Source organism: Geotrypetes seraphini, chromosome 1, assembly GCF_902459505.1.
Source record: "Geotrypetes seraphini chromosome 1, aGeoSer1.1, whole genome shotgun sequence".
In the NCBI taxonomy this organism is placed as follows: Eukaryota; Metazoa; Chordata; class Amphibia; order Gymnophiona; family Dermophiidae; genus Geotrypetes; species Geotrypetes seraphini.
In genome coordinates this window covers 245624868-245648399 of record NC_047084.1, presented here as the reverse complement: position 1 = coordinate 245648399, position 23532 = coordinate 245624868, and the positions used below count along the sequence as shown (strand labels likewise).

Here is a 23532-nt window from a genome sequence, read left to right as displayed (position 1 = left end):
GAATCAAAACAACGAGATTCCTCCATTAATGAGCCTTGCTCTACCTGTGTTTTAAAACATTCTACATCCAGTGCCCAATTGAAGAAAATCATTAGAAAACATTGGACCATCATTCAATCTCTCCCTGAATTTGAAAACAACAGATTACGTTTTGCTTTCTCAAGAGGAAAAAACCTATAAGAATTTTTAAGTACCAACAAGGTTCAAGAGACTGGAATTACTTCCACATGTGTAGGGCATTTCAAATGTGGGCATTGTACCTATTGTGATTTTTCCATACAATCCAAGAATTTTGTCAATCCCATCAACAAAATTACATATAGATTCAATCACTTCAGCACTTGTCAAACAGACCATGTGGTTTATACCATAATGTGTCCCTGTACCAAGATATATGTCGGCATGACTACTAGACCGTTTAAAACCCGTCTGGCCGAACATAAATCGAATATAAAAAGAAGACAAATGAAAGAACTTCTGGTACAACATTGTATAGAAGCTGCCCATACATTTGATAACCTCAGAGGATGTGTTATTGACGTCATTAAGAAAAACAACAGGGGAGGTGACAGAACTTTAACCTTGAAAAGACGTGAAACTTTTTGGATCTTTACATTACAAACCCTTTATCCAACAGGGCTGAATGACAAGATCGATTGGTCAAGTTACTATTAAACATCTCTTTTCTGTTTTGATTATTCCTTTTTTCCTTTCTTGATTTTTCGTTTTCACAGACTTTTAGCCGTTTTACAGGCTGAAGATAAAAATTTTTTTTTGCATGTTCATTGGTCACGTTCATTTATCAAATGTCAGTAGTTTACTCACGTTTGTTACGTGAGTGACGTAAGTACCGGCAGGCCCGCATTGGGCAGTTTAAATAGCTCAGCGTTCTCATAGTTCGTCGCCATTTCAGAGAAATATATGCTGAGGAGCTAGGTCTTTTTTCCTGTTCCGTAAGTTGCTAAGTTAAACATTGAATATAAAATGCAATATTGTATTGAACATAGATTTCAACTTGAGTCATTATATCGCAAAATATAATTGAACATTCTTTGTTTTAGGCACTGTCAACGATTTCCCCTGATGAAGCCATACCAGGTGAAACGGTGGCCCCATTGGGTTTAAAACAGTGCTGACAATTGATCCAGATAAGTGCTTTTTTGAATTCATGCACTATCATTAAAATTTTGAGTTTGGATATTTATGACGTTTTAAAAGAACAAATTTATATAAAAAAAGATCTAAAAAATAACAAAAAAATATATAAAAAATATATAAAAAATTATCTAGTGCAGTTAGCACATGCCAGTTGCCAATGATCGAGACTCTGACCGAAGAATGGCATTAGTAAACCTTGCTGGATGACTCGGTCTCTGAGGCACGGCATAACATACAGCTTATATGCTCAATATAGCGGTGTGTGCTTTCTACAACGTTTGTTAGGAAGTAAGTTTGTATTTTCACAATTCTGATTGATACTTCCTTAGTATTTGTATTTTGGTTACACTTACCAACTCCCATGGCCACTTCCAGTAGAAACTACGTCCATGCCAGCCATGGGCATCAGTAGGTGTGCCAAGATGCCTCCATAGGTTTGAGTCAGACACCTATATTGTAGATGTCCATCCCAGCATTATTATTTTTTTAAAGTGCATTCTGATTGACTGCTGCGATGGTGGTAGCATGTCTACCGCCTCCTACAATCAGGACACCATTTGGAGAATCAGCTCCTAAGAGTTGGGAAATACCTGCATATGTTACAGAATAGTGGCATATATGCAGGTAACAGGTGCCACAAATTAGCACTTAATAGTGAATGTGATTAGCATTATTCTATAATATACATGGGATTTGTTGTTCCTGCATGTGTGTGAGGTGGGAGCAGGTTAAGCAATGGATGGGATCTCCAGATTTACATGTAACTTACAAAATAATGTAATTATTACATAATAGGTGCAAAATTGCTACAAGATGGTCACGTACTCTTACACCTGCCATTGGCATTGCACAAGTGATCACAGCTACATATCGGCATACATCTCCCTCTTTATTTCTATGTTCTATAATGGCATGTGCCCACATACTTGTCATTATGGAATACTGCTTGGTGCTATTGTTTTTGGTGCTCATTTCTTGGTAGAAGAAGTAGGGGTTGACCAAATAACTTCCAGCAGCCAGGTGACAACAATCAAAAATGTATTTGCAAAGCAACCACAATGCAAAAACCCATGCTTGACCTACTTGTCGGAGAAAGAAGCTGCTGTACCCTTTAGAATCCATTTATGACTGCCCATTGCTAGAACTGCAAATTTCCTCTGTGTGATCTCTCCACTTTTCATTATAGGTCTACAGGCATTTTGACCCCTGAAGTAAGACAATTTACTACTGAAACACAGTCCCGTGTCAGGTCTTTATATTTTAGGTGCTTTGGAAATTTATTTTATTTATTTATTTAGCCCGACCTTCCAAAGGAGCCCAGAACGGGTTACAAGAGTACATTCACAGGATAAACTTTGGTGGGAAATAAAAACTTGGTGGACATAGAGGTACAAATTTCAGCTTTTACAGTATAGTCAAAACATACAGATTTGGTGGACAAAGAGTATTTTAAAGTTTCAGCATTTTCCAACAGACATATGGTGGAGTGCCGCAGGGTTCGATGCTTGGACCCGTGCTCTTCAATATATTTATAAACGACCTGGAAATTGGTATGAGTGAGGTGATTACATTTGCAGATGATACGAAGTTATTCAGAGTAGTGAAGACACAGAAGGATTGCAAAGACCAGCAACGTGACATAAATACGTTCGAGAAATGGGCAGCAACATGGCAAATGAGGTTTAACGTGGATAAGTGTAAGGTGATGCATGTAGGTAACAAAAAATTTTATACACGAACACAGGCTGTCCAGTGTAGTACTCAGAGAGATCCCCCCAGGAAAGAGACTTGGGAGTACTGGTCGACAAGTCAATGAAGCCATCCGCGCAATTGGCGGCAGTGGCGAAAAGGGCGAACAGAATGCTAGGAATGATTAAGAAGGGGATCACAAACAGATCGAAGGTTATCATGTGGCTGTACCGGGCCCACCTGGAATACTGCGTCCAGCACTGGTCGTCGTACATGAAGAAGGACATTGTACTATTCAAAAGGGTTTAGAGAAGAGCGACTAAAATAGTTAAAGGGCTGGAGGGGAGGAGTTGCCGTACAGTGAGAGATTAGAGAAACTGGGCCTCTTCTCCATTGAAAAGAGGAGACTGAGAGGGGACATGATTGAAACATTCAAGATAATGAAGGGAATAGACTTAGTTGATAAAGACAGTAACAAGAAGATGAGGAAAGCAAAAACCAGAGAAGACAAAGGTAGAACAAAATTTTTCTATTTATTTATTGCTTTAGGAGACATGTGTCACTGTTTCTGTGGTGTTGCATTGTATGCAGAGTCCAGCTTCTTGCTGGTTCAATTTAACCTTTGTCTATGTATTTCTATTTTATTCACCCTTTTACAAAATTGTGGAGTGTTTTTTAGCGCCAGCCGTGGTGGTAGCAGCTCTGATGCTCAGAATTCTATGAGCGTCAGAGCTGTTATCACCGTGGCTAAAATCCACACTACAGTTTTGTAAAAGGGGGAGGGGTTCGTTTGTGATGACATATTCCATACTAGGCGAAGGTGTTTTCTGTGTTCTGTGTGTTCGAAAGACATGGTTTTCTGTTAGGATTGACGGTGTAGGATTGATCTGTATTAGTCTGGCTTGTTTAGTTTTACAATGGGTGTATTGATGTTGTTCTGCTCACTGCAGTATGTAAGATGCTGCCTTTTCCTAGGTACTCATGTGTGACGTGTTGCTTGTTACTAAAAATCATGTTTTTCGTACAGATGGGGGGGGTGCCAAAAAATGATGGGCCCCGGGTGTCACATATGTTAGGTACGCCACTGGGGTTACCTTTGGAAACTCATCATAAAATGCATTGAGTTAGTCCAATAAAAAAGGTGTTACCTTATCTCCTTTGTTTTATTTCTATATATTACCAAAATCTAACATACAATTTTGTATGATGTTTGCTTGATTGCACTGTTTCTTCTGCCCTCCACAATACACATAATTGAGTAAAAGACAAATTACCCTTAAGATTAAAAATAGATTGCATATACTCCAATCACTATGGAAGGTATTCTTAATAAACCATTTGGCTAGAATTTGGCTCAGACAGCTTCTGAAAAGGTCACAAACTCCTCTGCCTCCAGTGAAACTGTTTTAGTTCATAGCATCAGATTTCTGTCTCAAGACATCCATGAAAAACCTATGTAATTAAATCCAGCTATGCAAGCATGAACGGCATCCATTGAAAAAGAAAGCATAAGCAGTGGGCAGATTTGGAACATGTATAACATTATGCAGTATCATATTTCTGGAGCCATTAAAACAATAAGAATAGTCTTTCTTGGCTATCAATCTTCTGGTGGACATTTACCTAACAGCATACGAGCTCCTCTTTATTTTTATCTTTTTTTTTTCCAGGCTAGATTAAAAAATACATATAGAAAATATAAATTTTTCATTTTAACCTTATTCTCAGTTACATTTCATCTACCGTTTTTTTTTTTTTTTTTGTATTGCTTTGTCTTCAAGTATATCTATGATCACTTATTTATTATTAGACTTTGGAAAAGTTATGTAATGCTAAATTTTGTGCTTATGGTGAATGGGTTCTGATTCATTCCCATATGTTTGGTACCTACAAAATGTATGGGCATCTTTTCCTTTAGAATATTGCTACAGTAGTTTTAGTGTGAATCATATTTAAGCACAAGAAGACAGGTGCAGATGTGTGCTGCCATGTCTCCCCCACCCCTCATTTGCCACAAGTTTTCCATGCATATTATTTGAATATATTTAACTTGAATACATGATGAAGTGTGATGTGATGAGCTGCCTTTGTGATGAACTGCCAGGTGATGAAATGCCACCAAACCTTGGTATATAGATTGTACCTAAAAGGAGATGGCATTCCCATTCTGGTTTCAATGGTTGTTATAGAGAAGAGGGCATGCCACAAGTTAGATTATGTTAAAGATCTAGTAATCCAAGGGTTCCCTTGTCACTTCATCATGTATTTAAGGGGCCTGCCAGCACACATCTGTGCCTATTTTTTGCACCTAAATATGTCACAAGGCTCATATATAGGTGCAGAACAGTGTTTTCATGATCTAACGCTTTATCATGGACAGAAAGCTAAATGCACTGAAAATATATGCATGAAAAACTTGCATGGTACAATAAGCAAAGATAGTTACAGTACATTTAAAAAAGCACAAATCAAACTATACACACTAGGGGCTCCTTTTACGAAGCCGCATTAGCGGTTTAACGCGCGCAATAGTGGGGAAATTTAGCGCATGCTATTCCACGCGTTAGAGCCCTAACGCACCTTTGTAAAAGGAGCCCTAAGACTGGTTAGACTCCTACTTGAGAGGATGGGAAGGAGTGACAGTTGACTGGGGTGAGTAGTGAACCCAGTAAATTGATGTGGGATGATAGCGAATCATGCAGTGATACTGTTATGTTATGAAGGAAATTAAGGTTATTTGTATTTGAATGACAGTATTGGGGGTGGGGGGGGAGGAGGAAAGCTGAAGGAAGTGAAGAAAAGACAAATAGGAAAGTCTGGTCCTGAGTCAGTTCAGCAGCTGAGGGAAAGCCCAATGGGATGCTTGTCAAGTGACTGTACAGATAAACTGCAGCCCCAGATTGTCCTGCCAGATGGGATGGGTTTGGAGGGGTGAAGGACTGTACGGCCATTTGTAAATAGATGATTAATGGAGCTTCTTGTCACATTAACTCCTCAGGGATACTCCCCGAAACCATACTGGGCCACAAAAAGAAATTCAACCATGTCACATCGCTTCCTTTACATTACCACTGGCTCCCCATTTTATATAGAAATCATTTTAAACTATTATTGACACATAAAGCATTGTACTCCCAAGAACCCAGTTATTTGAATGCTTTGACAACTCTGTATGCTCCCTCATGTACCCTCAGATCTCTGAAAGATAACAGGCTAGATATACCACCGATCAAGAAAACAAAATGGTGAGAAGGTTGCTGTATCTAGATTTTCAGAAAGCTTTTGACAAAGTTTCTAATGAGAGGCTCCTGAGACATGGGATAGGTGGCAAACTTCAGTTGTGGATTAGGAATTGGTTATCGGATAGAAAACAGAGGGTAGGGCTAAATGGTTATTTTTCTCAACGGAGGAGAGAACAGTGGAGTACCACAGGGATCTGTACTGGGACCGGTGCTATTTAACTTATTTATAAAAGATCTGGAAATTGGAACGATGAGTGAGGTGATTACATTTGCAGATGACACTAAACTGTTCAAAGTTGTTCAAACGCATGCAGATTGTTAAAAATTGCAGGCAGACCTTAGGAAATTGGAAGACTGGGCATTCAATTGGCAGATGAAATTTAATGTGGACAAATGCAAAGTGATGCACATTGGGAAGAATAACCTGAATCACAGTTACCAGATGTTAGGGTCCACCTTAGGGGTTAGTGCCCAAGAAAAGGATCTGGGTATCATTGTAGACAATATGATGAGACCTTCTGCCCAATGTGCGGCGGTGGCCAAAAAAGCAAACAGGATGCTGTGAATTATTAAAAAAGGAATGGTTAACAAGACTAAGAATGTCATAATGCCTCTGTATCGCTCCTTAGATTGTCATTGAGAGAGACATGGAGGAAGCCACTGCTTGCCCTGGATCGGTAGCATGGAATGTTGTTACTCTTTGGGTTTTGGCCAGGTACTAGTGACCTGGATTAGCCACTGCGGGAATGAGCTACTCAGCTTGATGGATCATTGATCTGACCCAGTACGGCTATTCTTATGTTCTTGTGTTTTTATGCGCAAGAGCTAAAGCTTTTTTTCTACCAACTCCTTGCTTGTGGAACCAACTTTCCAATTATTTGTGATTAGAGACACTCCTTTAACCTTTTTTTCAATGGGCTTTTGGTTAAGATATTCCTCAAAATAATTACATTTATTAGTTTTCTATGGTTGTATGAATAAGGTTGCCCCGAGAACAAATTTTCTTTTAGGTTGAATGTGCCATATGTATGTTAAGTTTGTCCTTTACTTTTTGAGTAGTTCTTTTCTTTTTTAACTAATTTTATAATTGTAAACCGCTTTGAACTATTGTAAACTGTAGCGGTATATCAAATTATAATAAACATAAACATACCAGATAGAAAAAGAGACTTGTTTTGCCAAAGCTCTACCAGTAAAAATCTCAGTTTAAAAGCATTTCTGGAGTGAGAGAGTATTTTTCTTAAGACTGTGTTATAGTGACTGAAATCTTAAACCCCATGGTCTACTGGGATTCAACCTGGCCCCAACCTGCTCCCAGTTCGACAACCTGAACTCTGTTTTGTACATCCTAGTCCTGGATACTTGAACTAAAGAGCTTAGCTGGTGCCCAAAGACTCTGTGAGCGGGACCGGCGGTGGCGGCAAAAAGGGCGAACAGAATGCTAGGAATGATTAAGAAGGGGATCACATACAGATCGGAGGTTATCATACCGCTGTACCGGGCTATGGTACGCCCCCACCTGGAATACTGCATCCAGCAGTGGTCGCCGTACATGAAGAAGGACATTGTACTACTCGAAAGGGTCCAGAGAAGAGCGACTAAAATGGTTAAGGGCCTGGAAGAGTTGCCGTACAGTGAGAGATTAGAGAAACTGGGCCTCTTCTCCATTGAAAAGAGGAGACTGAGAGGGGACATGATTGAAACATTCAAGATATTGAAGGGAATAGACTTAGTTGATAAAGACAGGTTGTCCACCCTCTCCAAGGTAGAGAGAACGAGAGGGCACTCTCTAAAGTTAAAAGGGGATAGATTCCGTACAAACGTAAGGAAGTTCTTCTTCACCCAGAGAGTGGTAGAAATCAGGAATGCTATTCCGGAGGCTGTTATAGGGGGAACACCCTCCAGGGATTCAAGACAAAGCTAGACAAGTTTTTGCTGAACCAGAACGTATGCAGGTAAGGCTAGATTCAATTAGGGCACTGGTCTATGACCTAAGGGCCACCGTGAGAGCGGACTGCTGGGCACAATGGACCACTGGTTTGACCCAGCAGTGGCAATTCTTATGTACAGAAGTTTTAACAAGCCTTGTGTTTAGGCACAGATATGTGTTGACATGTCTCTCCCCACATTTGCCATAAATTTTCCATGCATATTATTTGAATGCATTTAGCTTGAACACTTGAAGTATCATGTGATAAAATGTCCATGGTGATGAAGTGTCACGTGATGAACTGGCTTGGTGAAGTGATGCAGTGATGAAGTGTCAGGAGATGAAGTCTCTCCCACTCTCAATACAAACTTCTCCCTTTGATCAGGTCACCCTACCCAGCACCATAGAGATCGGATCTCTCCCCAGTCAACAGCCCTCTTCTTAAGATCCCATTAGAGCAGAGTCCTCTCAGAGCAAAGTCCCTTGGCCAAAGAAAAGCCCTCCTCAATCCAAGTCCCCCTCCCCCCTACAAGGTCTACACTCTATGTCCACTCAATCATTTACCCAACTAATCCCTGGTAATCTAGTGTATAGAGCAAGAACAGTCATCTTCACTTCTGCCCCCTGAAAGTCCCGGATTCAAAATGGCAGTTATGACCCTTAACAGTAGTCTCATTGTTTTAGAACTGCAAGAATATTGCTAGGGGTTAGAGCTTCCATTTTGAATTCAGAATTTTGACAGGGCAAGAGCAGAAAGAGCCCATTCCTGTAACATACACTAGAGTAAAACAGATTTCTTGGGTAAAAGGGGGTATCAGGAAATGTCAGAGGAGACCTCTGGATCTGAGAAAGGCTTTGATCTGGAGAAGGATTTTATTTCAAAAAGCAGGCTTTGCTCCAGGAGTCGTATGGGAGACTCTTGACTTAGGAGGGGATCAGATCAGGCAAATCAGATGGGAGGTTACTGATCTGGTAGTGTGTAGCATGATCAGGAGGCCTAATCAGTAGGAAGGCCTGATCAGGGGGAAGGGTTTACATCAGGGGAGGAATAATTGCTTCTGGGGTTCAGGCTGTCATTTTGGCTGCACTTAACCTTTTCAGCAACACTTTTTAGTACTATTTCTTATTTTATGTCTCCCCCCCCTTTGTTCAAACCTTAAATGTCTCTCTTTACTATAAACATTGTAGTCCTCCCCCTCTCCTTATGGTTTTTTTGTAAGTCTATTTACGTGTATTTAAGTCTGTTGTATTTTAATTGTATCCCACATTTTTTTTTATCATTGCACAATGCTTAGAAATACTGATAAGCATTAAAATCAAATTTTAAATAAACTTGAAACCTGTTGAGGTTAAGTGCAGCTATGCTATTAGCAGTCATGAGAGTTAGTGTAGGTAGCATCCCATGTGCTAGCTGTTAGTGCCAGCCATGACCCATCTCTATCTATGACCTACGCAAATCCTGCTCCTACCAGCACCAAGAAGATAGTTCAGGATTTTTACCATACTGGCTGGTTTTAGAATCTGGTAGCTGCATGATACAGCTTAATAAATATTCTCTATGGCACTTATGTGTTTTTTTAAATAAAATACCAGCACAAAATTGCAGCTAAAAATACAGCTATACTGTATATATAGGTGTATATTTTGTGACTCCACCTATGATCCCCCAAACTCCTCCCCCAAGTACACCTAGAATCATAGTACATTTGGATCATTTCATAAGAAACACTGATTGATTTTATTAGAAGTATTTTATATGTGTGCACATAAAACATCGTTTATAAATTTACCCCATGCCACATATTTCTCTCTTAAAAAACCATTGCCAGTTTTCACCACACTGACATCTTTATTCATATGAAAGTATAGCCCATAGGTTAACTTGAAATGCCAAGAGGTTCAGATATGGTCTGTTGTCACTGGATGTTTCTTTCTTTTCTATTTTCATATCATACAGTAGACAGTGTAGCTAATCTTCAGTGGTAGTATTTCAGTCTGTCTGCACTTGTCTGTTGTCTGTACTATTTTATCATGTCAGCATATCATATTTCCAAATAGTCTAGCATGGCACAAATGTAGACATTTACTATGGGTTCCTTTTTCAAAGCAAAATAAAACTGACATATGAATAACTAATTATTGAGTGCTTCTATAAATCACTTTGAGTGCTATGAACAAAAGTAAACACAACAGGATGTCTCTCATGAAATAAATATAGAACATGTCTATGCCAAGCTTATCTCCTGTCCTAATAACTACCCTTGCAGTTTCAGGACCAATAATGCATAATTGCTATAAAGTACTTCAGGATTTCTAAGAACAGAAAACCATCAAAGGTTATTTTAAAATAAAGCATGAGCTATGCCTCCTTACACTTCTATTTAAGTCTGGAAATAAATGTCTCACAGTTGGTTTTTGTTTTTTTTTAATAGCTCCAAATGAATTCTAATGTAATACTCAGAATTGAAGAGGTGATTTTAGACCTGGCCACATAAGTGTATTCAGCCAGTATAGGTATAAAAGGGTATAACTTTTTAAAAAGGAAAGTACAGTTTGTCCTTGGAGCAACAGAATCTGGAACAGAGGACAAGTGCCAAAAAACAATAAAGGACCCGTTTATCAAGCCGTGTTAGGGTTTTTTTAATCGCTAGCTACTGTGGTATAAGCTCCGATACTATTAGGAATTCTATGAGCGTTGGAGCTTTTACTGCAGCGAACGATAAAAAAAAACCCTAGTGTGGCTTGATTAAAGGGGGTCAAATTAAAAAAAATTATTTAAAAAGGATTAACATTTAAAATAAAACATAAAAAGGCATTAAAGGTTATCATGCCGCTGTACCAGGCCATGATACGCCCCCACCTGGAATACTGCGTCCAGCTCTGGTCGCCGTACATGAAGGACATTGTACTACTCAAAAGGGTCCAGAGAAGAGCGACTAAAATGGTTAAGGGGCTGGAGAAGTTGCCGTACAGTGAGAGATTAGAGAAACTGGGCCTCTTCTCCCTTGAAAAGAGGAGGCTGAGAGGGGACATGATTGAAACATTCAAGATAAAGACAGGTTGTTTACCCTCTCCAAGGTAGAGAGAACGAGAGGGCACTCTCTAAAGTTAAATGATTCCGTATAAACGTAAGGAAGTTCTTCTTCACCCAGAGAGTGGTATAAAGCTGGAACGCTCTTCTGGAGGCTGCTATATAGGGGAAAACACCCTCCAGGGATTCAAGACAAGGTTAGACAAGTTCCTGCTGAACCAGAACATACGCAAGTAAGGCTAGACTCAATTAGGGCACTGGTTTTTGACCTAAGGGCTGCCGCGGGAGCAGACTGTTGGGCAAGATGGACCACTGGCCGACCCAGCAGCGGCAATTCTTATGTTCTTATCAAAAATGTATAAATTCATACTATACATGCATTTAGCTGGCATTTATCCAAATACTTACTGAAAATACAAAACATCAAGAACAATAGACTTTCAGAACAACAGACACTGCTTTCCCTGTATAGTCTGTTCTGAGGATGGACTGAACACATAAATATTCCGCAATAAAATTGCGTCTTATATGTGTGGCCAGCAGCAGCAGGCACACTTGCATAGTAACATAGTAGATGACGGCAGATAAAGACCCGAATGGTCCATCCAGTCTGCCCAATCTGATTCAATTTAAATTATTATTTTTTTTTTTCTTCTTAGCTATTTCTGGGCAAGAATCCAAAGCTTTACCCGGTACTGTGCTTGGGTTCCAACTGCCGAAATCTCTGTTAAGACTTACTCCAGCCCATCTACACCCTCCCAGCCATTGAAGCCCTCCCCTGCCCATCCTCCTCCAAACGGCCATACACAGACACAGACCGTGCAAGTCTGCCCAGTAACTGGCCTAGTTCAATCTTTAATATTATTTTCTGAGTCTAAATTTACATATTTACATATTTACATCTACACTGGAGCAAATGTAATTACACACATGTATGTCTGTTCAATTAGGCACAGATCATTTTCATGAATTTTGCCCAACTCTGCTCCTGGAATATCTATTTTATACACATACATGATGGTGGGCAGACCTGGTAGGGAGTGGGGTCACTGACTAAAGGAGCATAGAAGCAACAGGACAGCACTAGAAAAGAAAGCTAGAGAGTGCATGCACTTATTTATATTTCTGTGTCTCTAAAATCTCATATATCTAAAGCTTATCTTTGAAAATCTAGGCTGGAATGGAGAGGTTCATTGGTACCTGTGCATATGCTTAAATGGAGGGAAATGTTCAACTCAATGAATTTACCATATTAACTATTAAATTGCTTGGACAAATTCCTTGAACATTGTCCCAATACTGTCTCTACTCCGCCAATATCCTTTCAGATGCATTTTTAAAAAAAACCCCACTATTTTATTTTGCTTTTTCTGTTTGTGAACCTTTTCTTTCACTTGTAAGAACATAAGAATTGCTGCTGCTGGGTCAGACCAGTGGTCCATCGTGCCCAGCAGTCCGCTCACGCTGCGGCCCTTAGGTCAAAGACCAATGCCCTATTTGAGTAAATCTTTGTAAATTTATATCTTGTGCACCTTGCCCTTAAATCTCACAGTTTTGATCAGTCCATCCTTGGAATCTCTGGTTTGTATCAGAGGCAATGGAGATTGAAAATGACTTGCCTAGCTTCCCTGATTCTCAGCTTACTGCTGCAGAGCTGCCAAGATACCCAGCTCCAGGAGGGAGACTTTTTGGCCAGTCCTGTTTTTGAACTTACATCCTAATAATAATAATCGGCACTAGACGAAATGATATGTTCTCAGTGGTGGCCCCTTCATTGTGGAATTCCCTTCCAAATTTTATTAAAAATGAAAAAGATCTTATTTCTTTTAAAAAATTTCTAAAAAGTTATTTATTTCAAGATGCATTTGATTTATGATATGACCTATTCTAGATTTTTTATATCCTAATAATCAACAATATTATTTTCTCACCTCACCCCATTCATACCTAATGTATTTTCCGTTTTATGTAAAATTTTAACAAACAATGTAATTGTAACTTTCCCCCTCCTTCCTACTTATTCATGTTTGTCCAAATTGTTTTGTCAATTGTCTAACTCATATAAATTATATGTATTACCACAATCTGTTGGTTTTTAAATTGTACATCGCTTAGATATTGTAATAAGCGATGCATCAAATGTAAATAAACTTGAAACTTGAAACTTGAACTAATTAACCCCCTCTTTTACTAAGGCATGCTAGCCGATTTTGCACGAGCTAAATGCTAATTCGTCCATTCTATATAATAAAAGGCTAGCCGCGCATGTGCACTCCTATTTGCGTGCTTCCGTGATCAGTAGGTCTGTGGTCGCAGGAGTGCGCATGCGCGCTTATACGTCACCAGCCGCCGATCGCCTCCACAAGCCGGGACCGCAGCTAGCCGCCGATCTCCGTTCCTCCAGCAAGGGGGTGGGGGGGTCTGGGAGGAGAGGGATCGCGGCCGCTCAGCGCCCCCACCGAGGAGCCCAGCAATTTTCTGCTGCCCGGGACCCGAGTCCTTTGCCGCCCCCCCTTCCCTTCTCGCGGGCCCGACTGGCAATTTAAGCAGCGTGTGCAGCAGTCTTCACACACTGCTTCGGGCCCTTCTACTGCCCTGATTTGCTCTGCCGTGTCTCTGATGATGTCATCAGGGACATGCCAGAGTAAATCAGGGCAGTAGAAGGACCCGAAGCAGCGTGTGAAGATTGCTGCACACGCTGCTTGAATAGCCATGTGTACTCGGGCCCGCGGGAAGGGAAGGGGGGGCGGCAAAAGACTCGGGACCGCGTTTGTAGTCGGGACCGCAGGAAGGGAAAGGGGGGTAGAGGAAACGCTAATGCTGCTGCACAGGGAACTGGTGTGGGGGTGGGAATGCTGCTTTGGACGGACAGACAGACAGAGGGAGGAAGGGAGACAGAAAGAAAAGAAGAAAGACACAGGGGCAGGTGCACAGGGAACTGGTGTGGGAGGAGGGAAATGGAGGGGGAGGGAATGCTGCTTCAGACAGACAGACAGAGGGAGGAAGGGAGACAGAAAGAAAAGAAGAAAGACACAGGGGCAGGGAGATACACAGAAAGACAGACAGACAAAGGGGGCCAGGGACAGAGACAGACAGAAAGAAAGACAGCGGGAGTTGCGTCAGGAGGAGTGCGGGATGCGGCAGAGGGAACTTTTCCAATGGGTGCAACTGGGCGGCTGTCAGGAACCTCTGATCAGGGGCACAGCAAGGTAAGTGTATCATAGAGATAAGAAGGAGGAGGGGGGGGGAGAAAAAGGAAGGGATGCCTACTGCTGGACAGGAGGAGAAGGAAAGAGGTGCTGATGGATGGGGGGGTGAAGAAAAAGGAATGGAGCCTAATGTTGGACAGGGAGAGAAGGAAAGAGGTGCTGCTGGACAGGGGGGAGGTAAAACAAAGGGAGAAGGGCTGCTACTGCATAAGGAGAGCAGTGAAGGGGTGTTGGTGGACACAGGGGGACGTAAAAGGAAGGGACAATGGACAGGGGGAGCAGGCAAGGGGTGGTGATGGACAGCCAAGGAAAAAGAAAGACAGAAAGAAAGAAAGAAAGCGGCTAAGGAGAGAGAGAGAAAGAAATAAAGACAGACACACACACACATATTCTAGCACCTGTTAATGTAATGGGTTATAAGACTAGTAGAATATAATTTATGAAAGTATGTAGTCCCTGAATCTACCAATTGAAATCAGCACTTCAAGTCACACAATGTACCAGGAAAGGGTTGCAGAAATTCAGGACAAACTCAAATGGAATGCATCCTATATAATAAAACGCTAGCCGTGCATGCGCACTCAGACCTGCGTGATCTGTAATCCCTGATCCGTAGGTCCGTGGCCAGAGTGCGTATGCGGCGGCTAGACAAAGCGGGAGAAACAGACTCGAGCGCTGTGGCCGACTCAGGATGGGAGGATGCGCCGCAGCAAAGTGCTGCACAGGTACTGGAGGGGGAGAGACATATCGCTTCTGCACATACCCGTACAAACCTCCCTCCAGCGTTGGCAGCTGCAGCACGTTAAACAGGCGACTTTCTCCTGCAGTTGAGTCTCTCTGCCGCGTCACTAATGAAGTCATCAATGATGCGACAGAGAGACTCAACGGCAGAAGAAAGCCGCGAACCAGCCTGTTTAGCGTGCTGCGGCTGCCAACGCTGGAGGGAGGTTTGTTATTAAAGTCATCTCGCCGGGAGGGTCGCAGAGTCAGCGGGGGTTGGGCTGGGAGGGGAGGGTCGCAGAGTCAGCGGGGGTTGGGCTGGGAGGGGAGAGAAGCGTCTGCCTCGGGTGCTTCAGGCAGCAGCAGCGTTTACAATTCGCTGCTGTTGCGGCTTCAGGCCTTCCTCTCTGGCCAGTCCTGCCTACTTCCTGTTTTCATGAACACAGGACCCGCCAGAGAGGAATACCTGAAGCCAGCAACAGCAATGAATTGTGAATGCTGCTGTTGCCTGATGAAGTAGTTGAAGGAGGAAAGTGAGCAGAGGGGGAGAGAATGGCTTGGAGGGAAGATGGCAGGGCATGGAGGGAAGGAGGAAGGTATGCCAGACCAAGGGAAAAGGAAAGAGGAGATGGAGAGAGGCCATATGGGACAGAGAGAGAGGGGGCGGACACTGGATGGAAAGAGAAGAGAGGGCAGTGAATGGAAGGGGCAACATAGAGGGTGAACAGTATTCTAGCACCCGTTAATGTAACGGGCTTAATGACTAGTTTCATACTAATTTGTAGAAAGATTCAACATGGACTGTTCAATAGTTGGGTATGTTTACATTTTCATCTTTGGCAGTCAGTGATTTTTTTTTTTTTTTTTTTTTTTAAATACTTGCTGTTAAGGGCTGCTGTCTGGATAATCAGCAGCACTGACTGCTGCTGACAGTTATATATTTATATATAGCAGTGATATTCAGCTGCTAGTCATAGAGCTGAGCAGTTTAATTTAGACCAGCTTATATTTGTTCCTAAATTAAACTCCCTAGCCATACGTATAGCAGCTGAATATTGCTCCAATCAGAGCAATTCTATAACATATGCACTGTGATGTGTTCATTATGTGCATGTCATTAGAATAATGGTATACCCTTGCAAATGCCAAAATTTTGCCTAGGCATTATTCTGTAAATATATGCATATAAGTCCCTTTGACACTTATCAGCACCATTTGAATTTTACAGCTCACAAATCAATGCATTATGTGCCAGATTCTGTAACCGGTGCTGACATCGTCAACCGCCTTAAAAGTGGCTGTCAATCACATGACAATCATGCGTTGGCACCAGTTTCAGAATCGCACCTACAGGAAAGATGGGCACGGGAAATGTAGGCCAGGGTTTTCTGAGCTTACATTTCCAGTGCCTATCTTTGTGTGATTCGTGCCTATGTAGGCACTTTAGGCTGCCAAATGCCACTTCCGGCACTGGCACTGCTGACTTTGGCATTCAGTGGCCTAAAATGCCTAAGTAGGCGTGATTCCTTTTATTGAGGCACTGGTAGGAGCTTCACCCTTGCCATTTGTTGTAGTTTCTAAAGGCATTCTTCAATTAACTCAGGTGCCAGTAGGGCGCCTACCAGTGCCTAAATTTAGGCACCACTTTTAGAATTTCCCTCTATGTGATAACAATCTTGCTCCTTTCTTTGGTGGAGAATGTTCCACCTTTAGCTCTCATTGGGCTCCTTTTACTAAACTGCAGTAAGTGTTAGCTTGTGCTTTCCATATGTTAAAAAGTCTTACCGTAGGACATTTACTGCCATCCCATGGTAAATTTCCCTTTTTATTAATATTTTTTTTTTTTTTGAAAAATTTTATTATTTTATAAACTACAACAGTGTATTACATTTGATTGAATACAGAAAAATATTAGAGATTACACCATTTTATACAAGTGGAGGGGCATAATCGAAAGGGACGTATAAGTCCATTTACGTTCATCTCACAAGTCGTCCAAAGTAAAAAACAGCTTAAGACACATTATCGAAAAATACGTCCAACTTTTTTTTTCATTTCGAAAATCATCTAATTATATGTTCTGACGATCTGATCGTCCATTTTTATACCACATTTTCGTCCAACTTTCCGTCCAAGTCCAAAACACCTAGAACAAGCCAGTTGGACGTGGGAGGGGTCTGCAAAGTGATGGACTGCACACCCAGACATGCCACCTAAATAGTGGGGTACCTTACAGAGCACTGCTGTGAACTTCACAAAAAGGGTGCCATGGCTTCTCCTCACTACAGCTCCCTTATAGGTCATGGTGAGCCCCCCAAACCACCTCCAGAATCCCCTAGACCCACTTATCTACCACCCCAATAGCCCTTATGGCTGCAGGAACCACTTATATGCCAGAAGAAAAGGGTTTGGGGGGTGTATAGGGCACATGTTTAAGTATCAATGCAGTGATTACGGGGGCTTATGGGCATGGGTCCTCCTCTCTATGGGTCCCTAACCCACCCCCAAGATGACTTAAGCCGCCTCTGTGCTGGACAACTAGACTTTCATCTATGCCAGGCGGCCAGGTGATGATGGTCTGGAGACTGAATTTTAAAGGTGTAATTAATATTTTTATGAAGGTGGGGGTATGTCGGTGATCACTGGGGTAGTGTGTGGGGGTCTGTATTATGTGTTTTCAGTGCTTATCTGGTGAGTTTAGATGGGTTTTTGTGTCCAGGTTCCGTCGATTGTTGGGTATATAACTTTCGGTTACACATGCTGTATGACTAAGTCTAAGCAGCCCACATCGCGCCCAACTTACACCCTCAACACTTCTCCTGAAATGCTCCGTTTAGCTTTGGTCATTCAACGGCACTATGAAGGCCTAGGTCGTTCAGAAATACGTCCAAAACTCGTTTTTAGTATCGGCACTTGGACGTATTTGAGACTTAGGCCGGTTTTTGGACGTATTTCTCTTTCGATTATGAGCCCCTTAGTATATAGAACCAAAACTTTACCCACCCACCCTTCTATCAATTATTAATAATACAAGACAACTTTATTTATTACATTGATATGAAGAATTAATATCAATTTCTCAATTACCTCTCCCTCCCCCACCCCGGATGTGTAAGGAAAAACTTAGAGAAAAATACAGAAACCATTATTGTTAAGCAGCAAATAAAGCCAATGGACTACATACTTTGTTAAATGAAACACTGGACCCCAAACATTCTGCATTCATTCTCTCATATTTGTATATATTACATACATTTGTCCACCAAAATGTGTAGTTTAATCTATCATGGCTTTTCCAATTTTTTGTGATCAATTGAACAGCTATTCCAGTCAAAACCAGGAAAAGATGGCTTTTATATTTATCAAGGGGAGGTTTAACGTGTAGCATAGTACTGCAAATTATGGCTTCATATATTAAGGGACTATCCGATTCTAAAACAATATTTATTTGTCCCCAAATTGACTTCCAGAAACTAATAAATTTCCCTTTTTCCATGTGTACACTGTGTCATAAAATAACTTTCCTAATTTTCTTGAAGGGATGTGGGGTGGAGAGCGGGTATGACAGCACTAATCAGTTAGCACCTGAGGCATTGCTGTGCCCTGATTGATTGGTGCAGGCTTAGCAAGTGAGCCCTTAGAGCCTGATTCTATATAGGATGCCTACATTAGGCACTGCTAGGCACCCTAATTAGGCCTAGCAACGCCTAAGTTTGGGATCTGCATGGAACTTTTATTTTTATTGGCTTAATCAGACCTTGCTGGTTTTCAGCCTATCAAAAGAAATTGATAGGCTGAAATATTAATGAAATATTAATGAAACAATGTAAGAGTTGGGCGCTGAACTCTTAGGATTCCTAGCGATGCCTAAGTGGAAATGCCCTCCCACGCCTAAGGATGCCTACCAATGATTATCTAAAAAGTAGGCATAGTTAGGGGCAGAGAATAGGCATGGCTGAGTTAGGCATCCAATGTAGACGCTGGTAAATTAGGCCAGTGAAAACCTGGCGTAATGGAGCTGCGCCTACCTATAGGATGCCCAGCGACACCTAACTCCTCTTAGACACCGCTAGGTGTGATACCATAAATGGCACCTAGCACTTGATTGACAACCATGACAAACGGTGTAGGTACCACTAAGTGCCGTTTATAGAATCAGGCCCTTACTGCCTACAAAATAGGTGTCAGTATGGGTTCATGTGGTAACTTTTATTTAATGGCTGCATGCTAATGGCGAAATTAGTGCATGGCCATTAATTTTGTCTGAGGTGAATTCCAGGTGCAATGTATAGTGAATTTGTGTTTGTTTTTTTAATGAAATTATATAGATTTTTATGGTGTCTCTATGAGATGTGTGAGATCTTGTTTGTATATTGATTGTATATATTTTATTGTAAGTCACTTTTTTTTAAATGGCACATAAGTACTGTAAATAAATAAAATGTGTCATTTCTGGCCACAGCACAAGTGGCCTTAGCTTGCAAGAGATAATTCCAGCATTGTACTGCAACAAAAATAAACATTTTCTTACATGAAGATTATGAACTTTAATGAGTGAATAACATGATAAGAAAGCTTATTCTTCTGAATTGATAGAAAGGCGATCAATGGGTAGTGAGACTAAGGCCCTCTTTTATAAAGCCGAATAGTGCAGGCCAGCAAGTGCATCAAAGCCCACAGGGATTGAATGGGCTTCAGTGCATTTGCTGTGCAGCCATTGCTACTGCGGCTTGATAAAAGAGGGCCTAAGTGAGATAGATAACCTGCACACATACCATAAAGAACTTTGAACACGTGGAGGGGCATTTTTTTTTTTTTTTTTTAATCTAAGTCCAACTTGAACATCCAAAGTTGGAGGAATAGAAATGGCTATTTTCAAATGGCAAACTGCTGGACGTCCAAAGATATATATTTTTTTGAAAATCGTCTACTTAGACATCTTTGCCAGAGGAATGTCTAGGCCGCCAGAATGTCTAACTTTATGCCCCATTTTCGATCAGAAAAACATCCATGTTGAAAATGTCCAAATGCAGACTATTTGGATGTGGGAGGGGCCAGCATAGTAATGGACTGCGGTGAACTTCACATAAACGATTCCAGATGTATATCTCACCATAACCCCCTTATAATTTATGGTGATCCCCCAACCCCCCAAAAAAATCTACTATACCGACCTCTGTTCCATCCTAAACCTTTCTGCTTTAACCCTCCCTGTTGTTTAAATCTTGTCTTACTTTCTATCAACAATTGTATTTTTTTCCTCTCGTAGCGTATGTCCGTGCGTCAAGTCTAAGTTGAGTGTATAGTTCCCCCATAAGTTGTAATTATAATTATGTACATTGCTTAGAATTTTGATTAAGCGATTTAATCAAATTTTTAATAAACTTGAAACTTGTTCCACCTCAATAGCACTTATGATGGCAGGTGGCACATATATGGCAGTAGTTTCGGTGGGCTCACACATTCTACCATAAATGTAGTGGTTAGAGTGGCTTGGGTCCTCCTCTCTATGGTTCACTATCCCACTCATAAGGCTACTTAAGACACCTGTGTGCAGCTCTACTAGGCTTCTCCATACTAGGTGAAGCTGTTTTAGAAGGGTATTACTACCAGAACTACCAGAACTATCGGTATTACTACCGATACCTGCCATTGTATCGGGCAATGGTGCGTCCGTATTTGGAGTACTGCGTCCAATATTGGTCGCCGTACCTTAAGAAGGATATGGCGTTACTCGAGAGGGTTCAGAGGAGAGCGACACATCTGATAAAAGGGATGGAAAACCTTTCATACGCTGAGAGATTGGAGAAACTGGGTCTCTTTTCCCTGGAGAAGAGGAGACTGAGAGGGGATAAGATAGAGACCTACAAAATCATGAAGGGCATAGAGAGAGTAGAGAGGGACAGATTCTTCAAACTTTCAAAAAATATAAGAACAAGAGGGCATTCGGAAAAGTTGAAAGGGGACAGATTCAAAACAAATGCCAGGAACTTCTTCTTTACCCAACGTGTGGTGGACACCTGAAATGCGCTTCCAGAGGATGTAATAGGGCAGAGTACAGTACTGGGGTTTAAGAAAGGATTGAACAATTTCCTGCTGGAGAAGGGGATAGAAGGGTATAGATAGAGGATTACTGCACAGGTCCTGGACCTGTTGGGCTGCCGCATGAGCGGGCTGCTGGGCGCGATGGACCACAGGTCTGACCCAGCGGAGGCATTGCTTATGTTCTTATGTTCTCATTTTTGTGTGGTGGAAGGGGGTCAGTGAGCACTGAGGGAGTGTGGGGGTGTCCTACCTCAATGCATGCAGTCTCCTTTGTGGCACTTAGGGCTCCTTTTACTAAGGTGCGCTAGCGTTTTTAGCGTGCGCTACCCCCACACTACGTGCCAAAAACTAATGCCAGCTCAATGGAGGCGTTAGCGTCTAGCGCACGTGGCATTACAGCGTATGCTAAGCGCGCGCTAAAACTGCTAGCGCAGCTTAGTAAAAGAAGCCCTTAGACTCTGATAAAACAGGTCTCGTTCCAAACATCTAAGCTCCATCTAGGACATCTTACAAAATGTTAGATTATCTCTGCAAGACGTCCAAGTCTAACCCGCCCTTAGGTACGCCCAAAGCCTGCCCATAATACACCTCCACCACACCCATCAATTATCGGCACTTGGACGTCCTCGCGATTAGGACGCTTTTTGGCCGTTTATATTTTTTTATTATGAGCCCCATAGTATAAAATCTTTAAATTCAGTTCTAGCCACCGCTAGGAGTCAATGTAAGGATTTCAATAATGGAACAATGCTGTTGTAATGAGATTTATTCAGAGTAATTTTAGTGACAGTGTTTTCTAACAATTGACTCTACGTTAATAAATTATTAGGAAACCTATCCATAGAATTGCAGTAATGAAGTCTGGAAAAAGTCAGAGTATGAGCAACCTTCTGCAGATCAAGAAGTGATAAATGGGAATGTATTTGTTGTAAACATCATAATTTGTTGAAGATAGTGGAATCTAACCAACACCTAGCTAGATTCTGAGCTAGGTGTTTGCAGTTAAATTGATTTACCATCTAATGTAGGATGTTAGTTTGGAAGAGAACAGCTTCTTCTCACCCAGAGTAATGTAGTCTTATCAGAATTTTAATTTTAGGAGGTAAGAGCCCATCTGATTTGAAATTTTTGAAAACCAAAAAGCCATGCAATTAACTAGTAGAGTTCCTGAATAGTGGTAGTTAATGGAAAAATTAACTAAAATGGCATCTGAGCACCCAAATTCCATATTAGAAAAGTAATGTAAGCTGGCATTGGCATGCCTAACATTTAGGTCCCCACAGTTAACACCAACCACAGATCTGGCACAACTGTGGTCATGTATATGCAGCAGAAGCACACATACCTTGCAGTATTTTGAAGCTGGGCATAAAAGTGTTGACTTCGCCCTTGCCCCTCCCATGTGAATACTTCCCTTACATTTATGCACTATGCCACTTACATGCATCCTTACAGAATATAACTTAGTCACTTTACTACCACTTATCCGTGAATATACTGGTATTCTGTATATTTACGCATGCAGGCAGTACATAAATATAGGCACCAAGTTGTAGAAATGCTCTTCAAATGCTGTGCAGTAACACTTTTACATTGCAGGGTATACAGCAGAGGTGCCTGATGTGAATATTAAAGAAAAGCCATAAGCAACATGCCCGTTAAGAGCTCATTTGAAATAAAGTTCCTGCAATGGCCGAGTGTGCCTTCTAAAAGAGATTTAAATAGCTCTCTTTACCCTGGTTATTTCTACAGCTGTTAATACACACTCTAGCGGGCACACTCATACTCTATCTCTCTTACCTTGGTTAGCTGTGCAATCTTCTTGCACATTTTCATGTGGATTTCCTGACTGTATTCCTCTGCAGAGTTGAACTGATCACTTTTTGATCCATTGCAAATCCCAGACAGATGAACCTTGCCTGAGGTCATCGTGCTCAAAATGTTAATCAGGTTTGTGCTCTGTGAGCTGCACCAACTATGACCAGTTCCTACTGTACTGTATTTCCAATGTTTTGACTGACTAAGACGACTTACAGAAATTATCTTTCACCCAGTCTCAATCTCTCTCTTTCTCTTTCTCTCTCCATATGTTAATATCCTTCATCAAAGGAGCCAGATGCTCCAACCAGCAACAAGTGCCACTCCCCTTTGGGTGATATTTGGCAGTGACTGAGTTTCCGTTTTGACATAAGAAGTTATTGTCGCTGGACACTCCAAATTCCAGGGAAGCAGGACACACTTTGGGAGATACAATCAGCAAGATATATATTGTTTTGTATTTACAGCATTTCACAAAAATTAAATCAAATATAATAAATGTTGACTTATAAAAATAGAACTAGTTAAAGAAAAAACATTAATACAACAGTTAGAGGTATGTCTACTAAAGGGTGTTAAGCCTTACTTGTACTTAGCACTTGTGAAAATGCTTACTGCAAAACATGTTAAAATATTTTTGGGAAGCAACCTTTTTGTGTGCACTAAGCAGGCACTACGTACTTATATTTT

At 41.3% G+C, this 23532-nt stretch overlaps 1 protein-coding gene across 2 annotated transcripts in view; it reads right to left on the bottom strand.

Annotated features, from left to right (window-relative positions):
* The window catches only part of FAM184B (family with sequence similarity 184 member B), a 76881-nt gene extending 53878 nt beyond the window's left edge, over positions 1-23003 (bottom strand). For both annotated transcript variants that reach the window (XM_033929840.1, XM_033929916.1), the window contains exon 1: positions 22825-23003. In XM_033929840.1, coding sequence (XP_033785731.1) covers positions 22825-22953 — 129 coding nt within the window. In that variant the 5' untranslated portion in view covers positions 22954-23003. The remainder of the gene's footprint in view (positions 1-22824) is intronic.
* Positions 23004-23532: the final 529 nt, after the last annotated feature.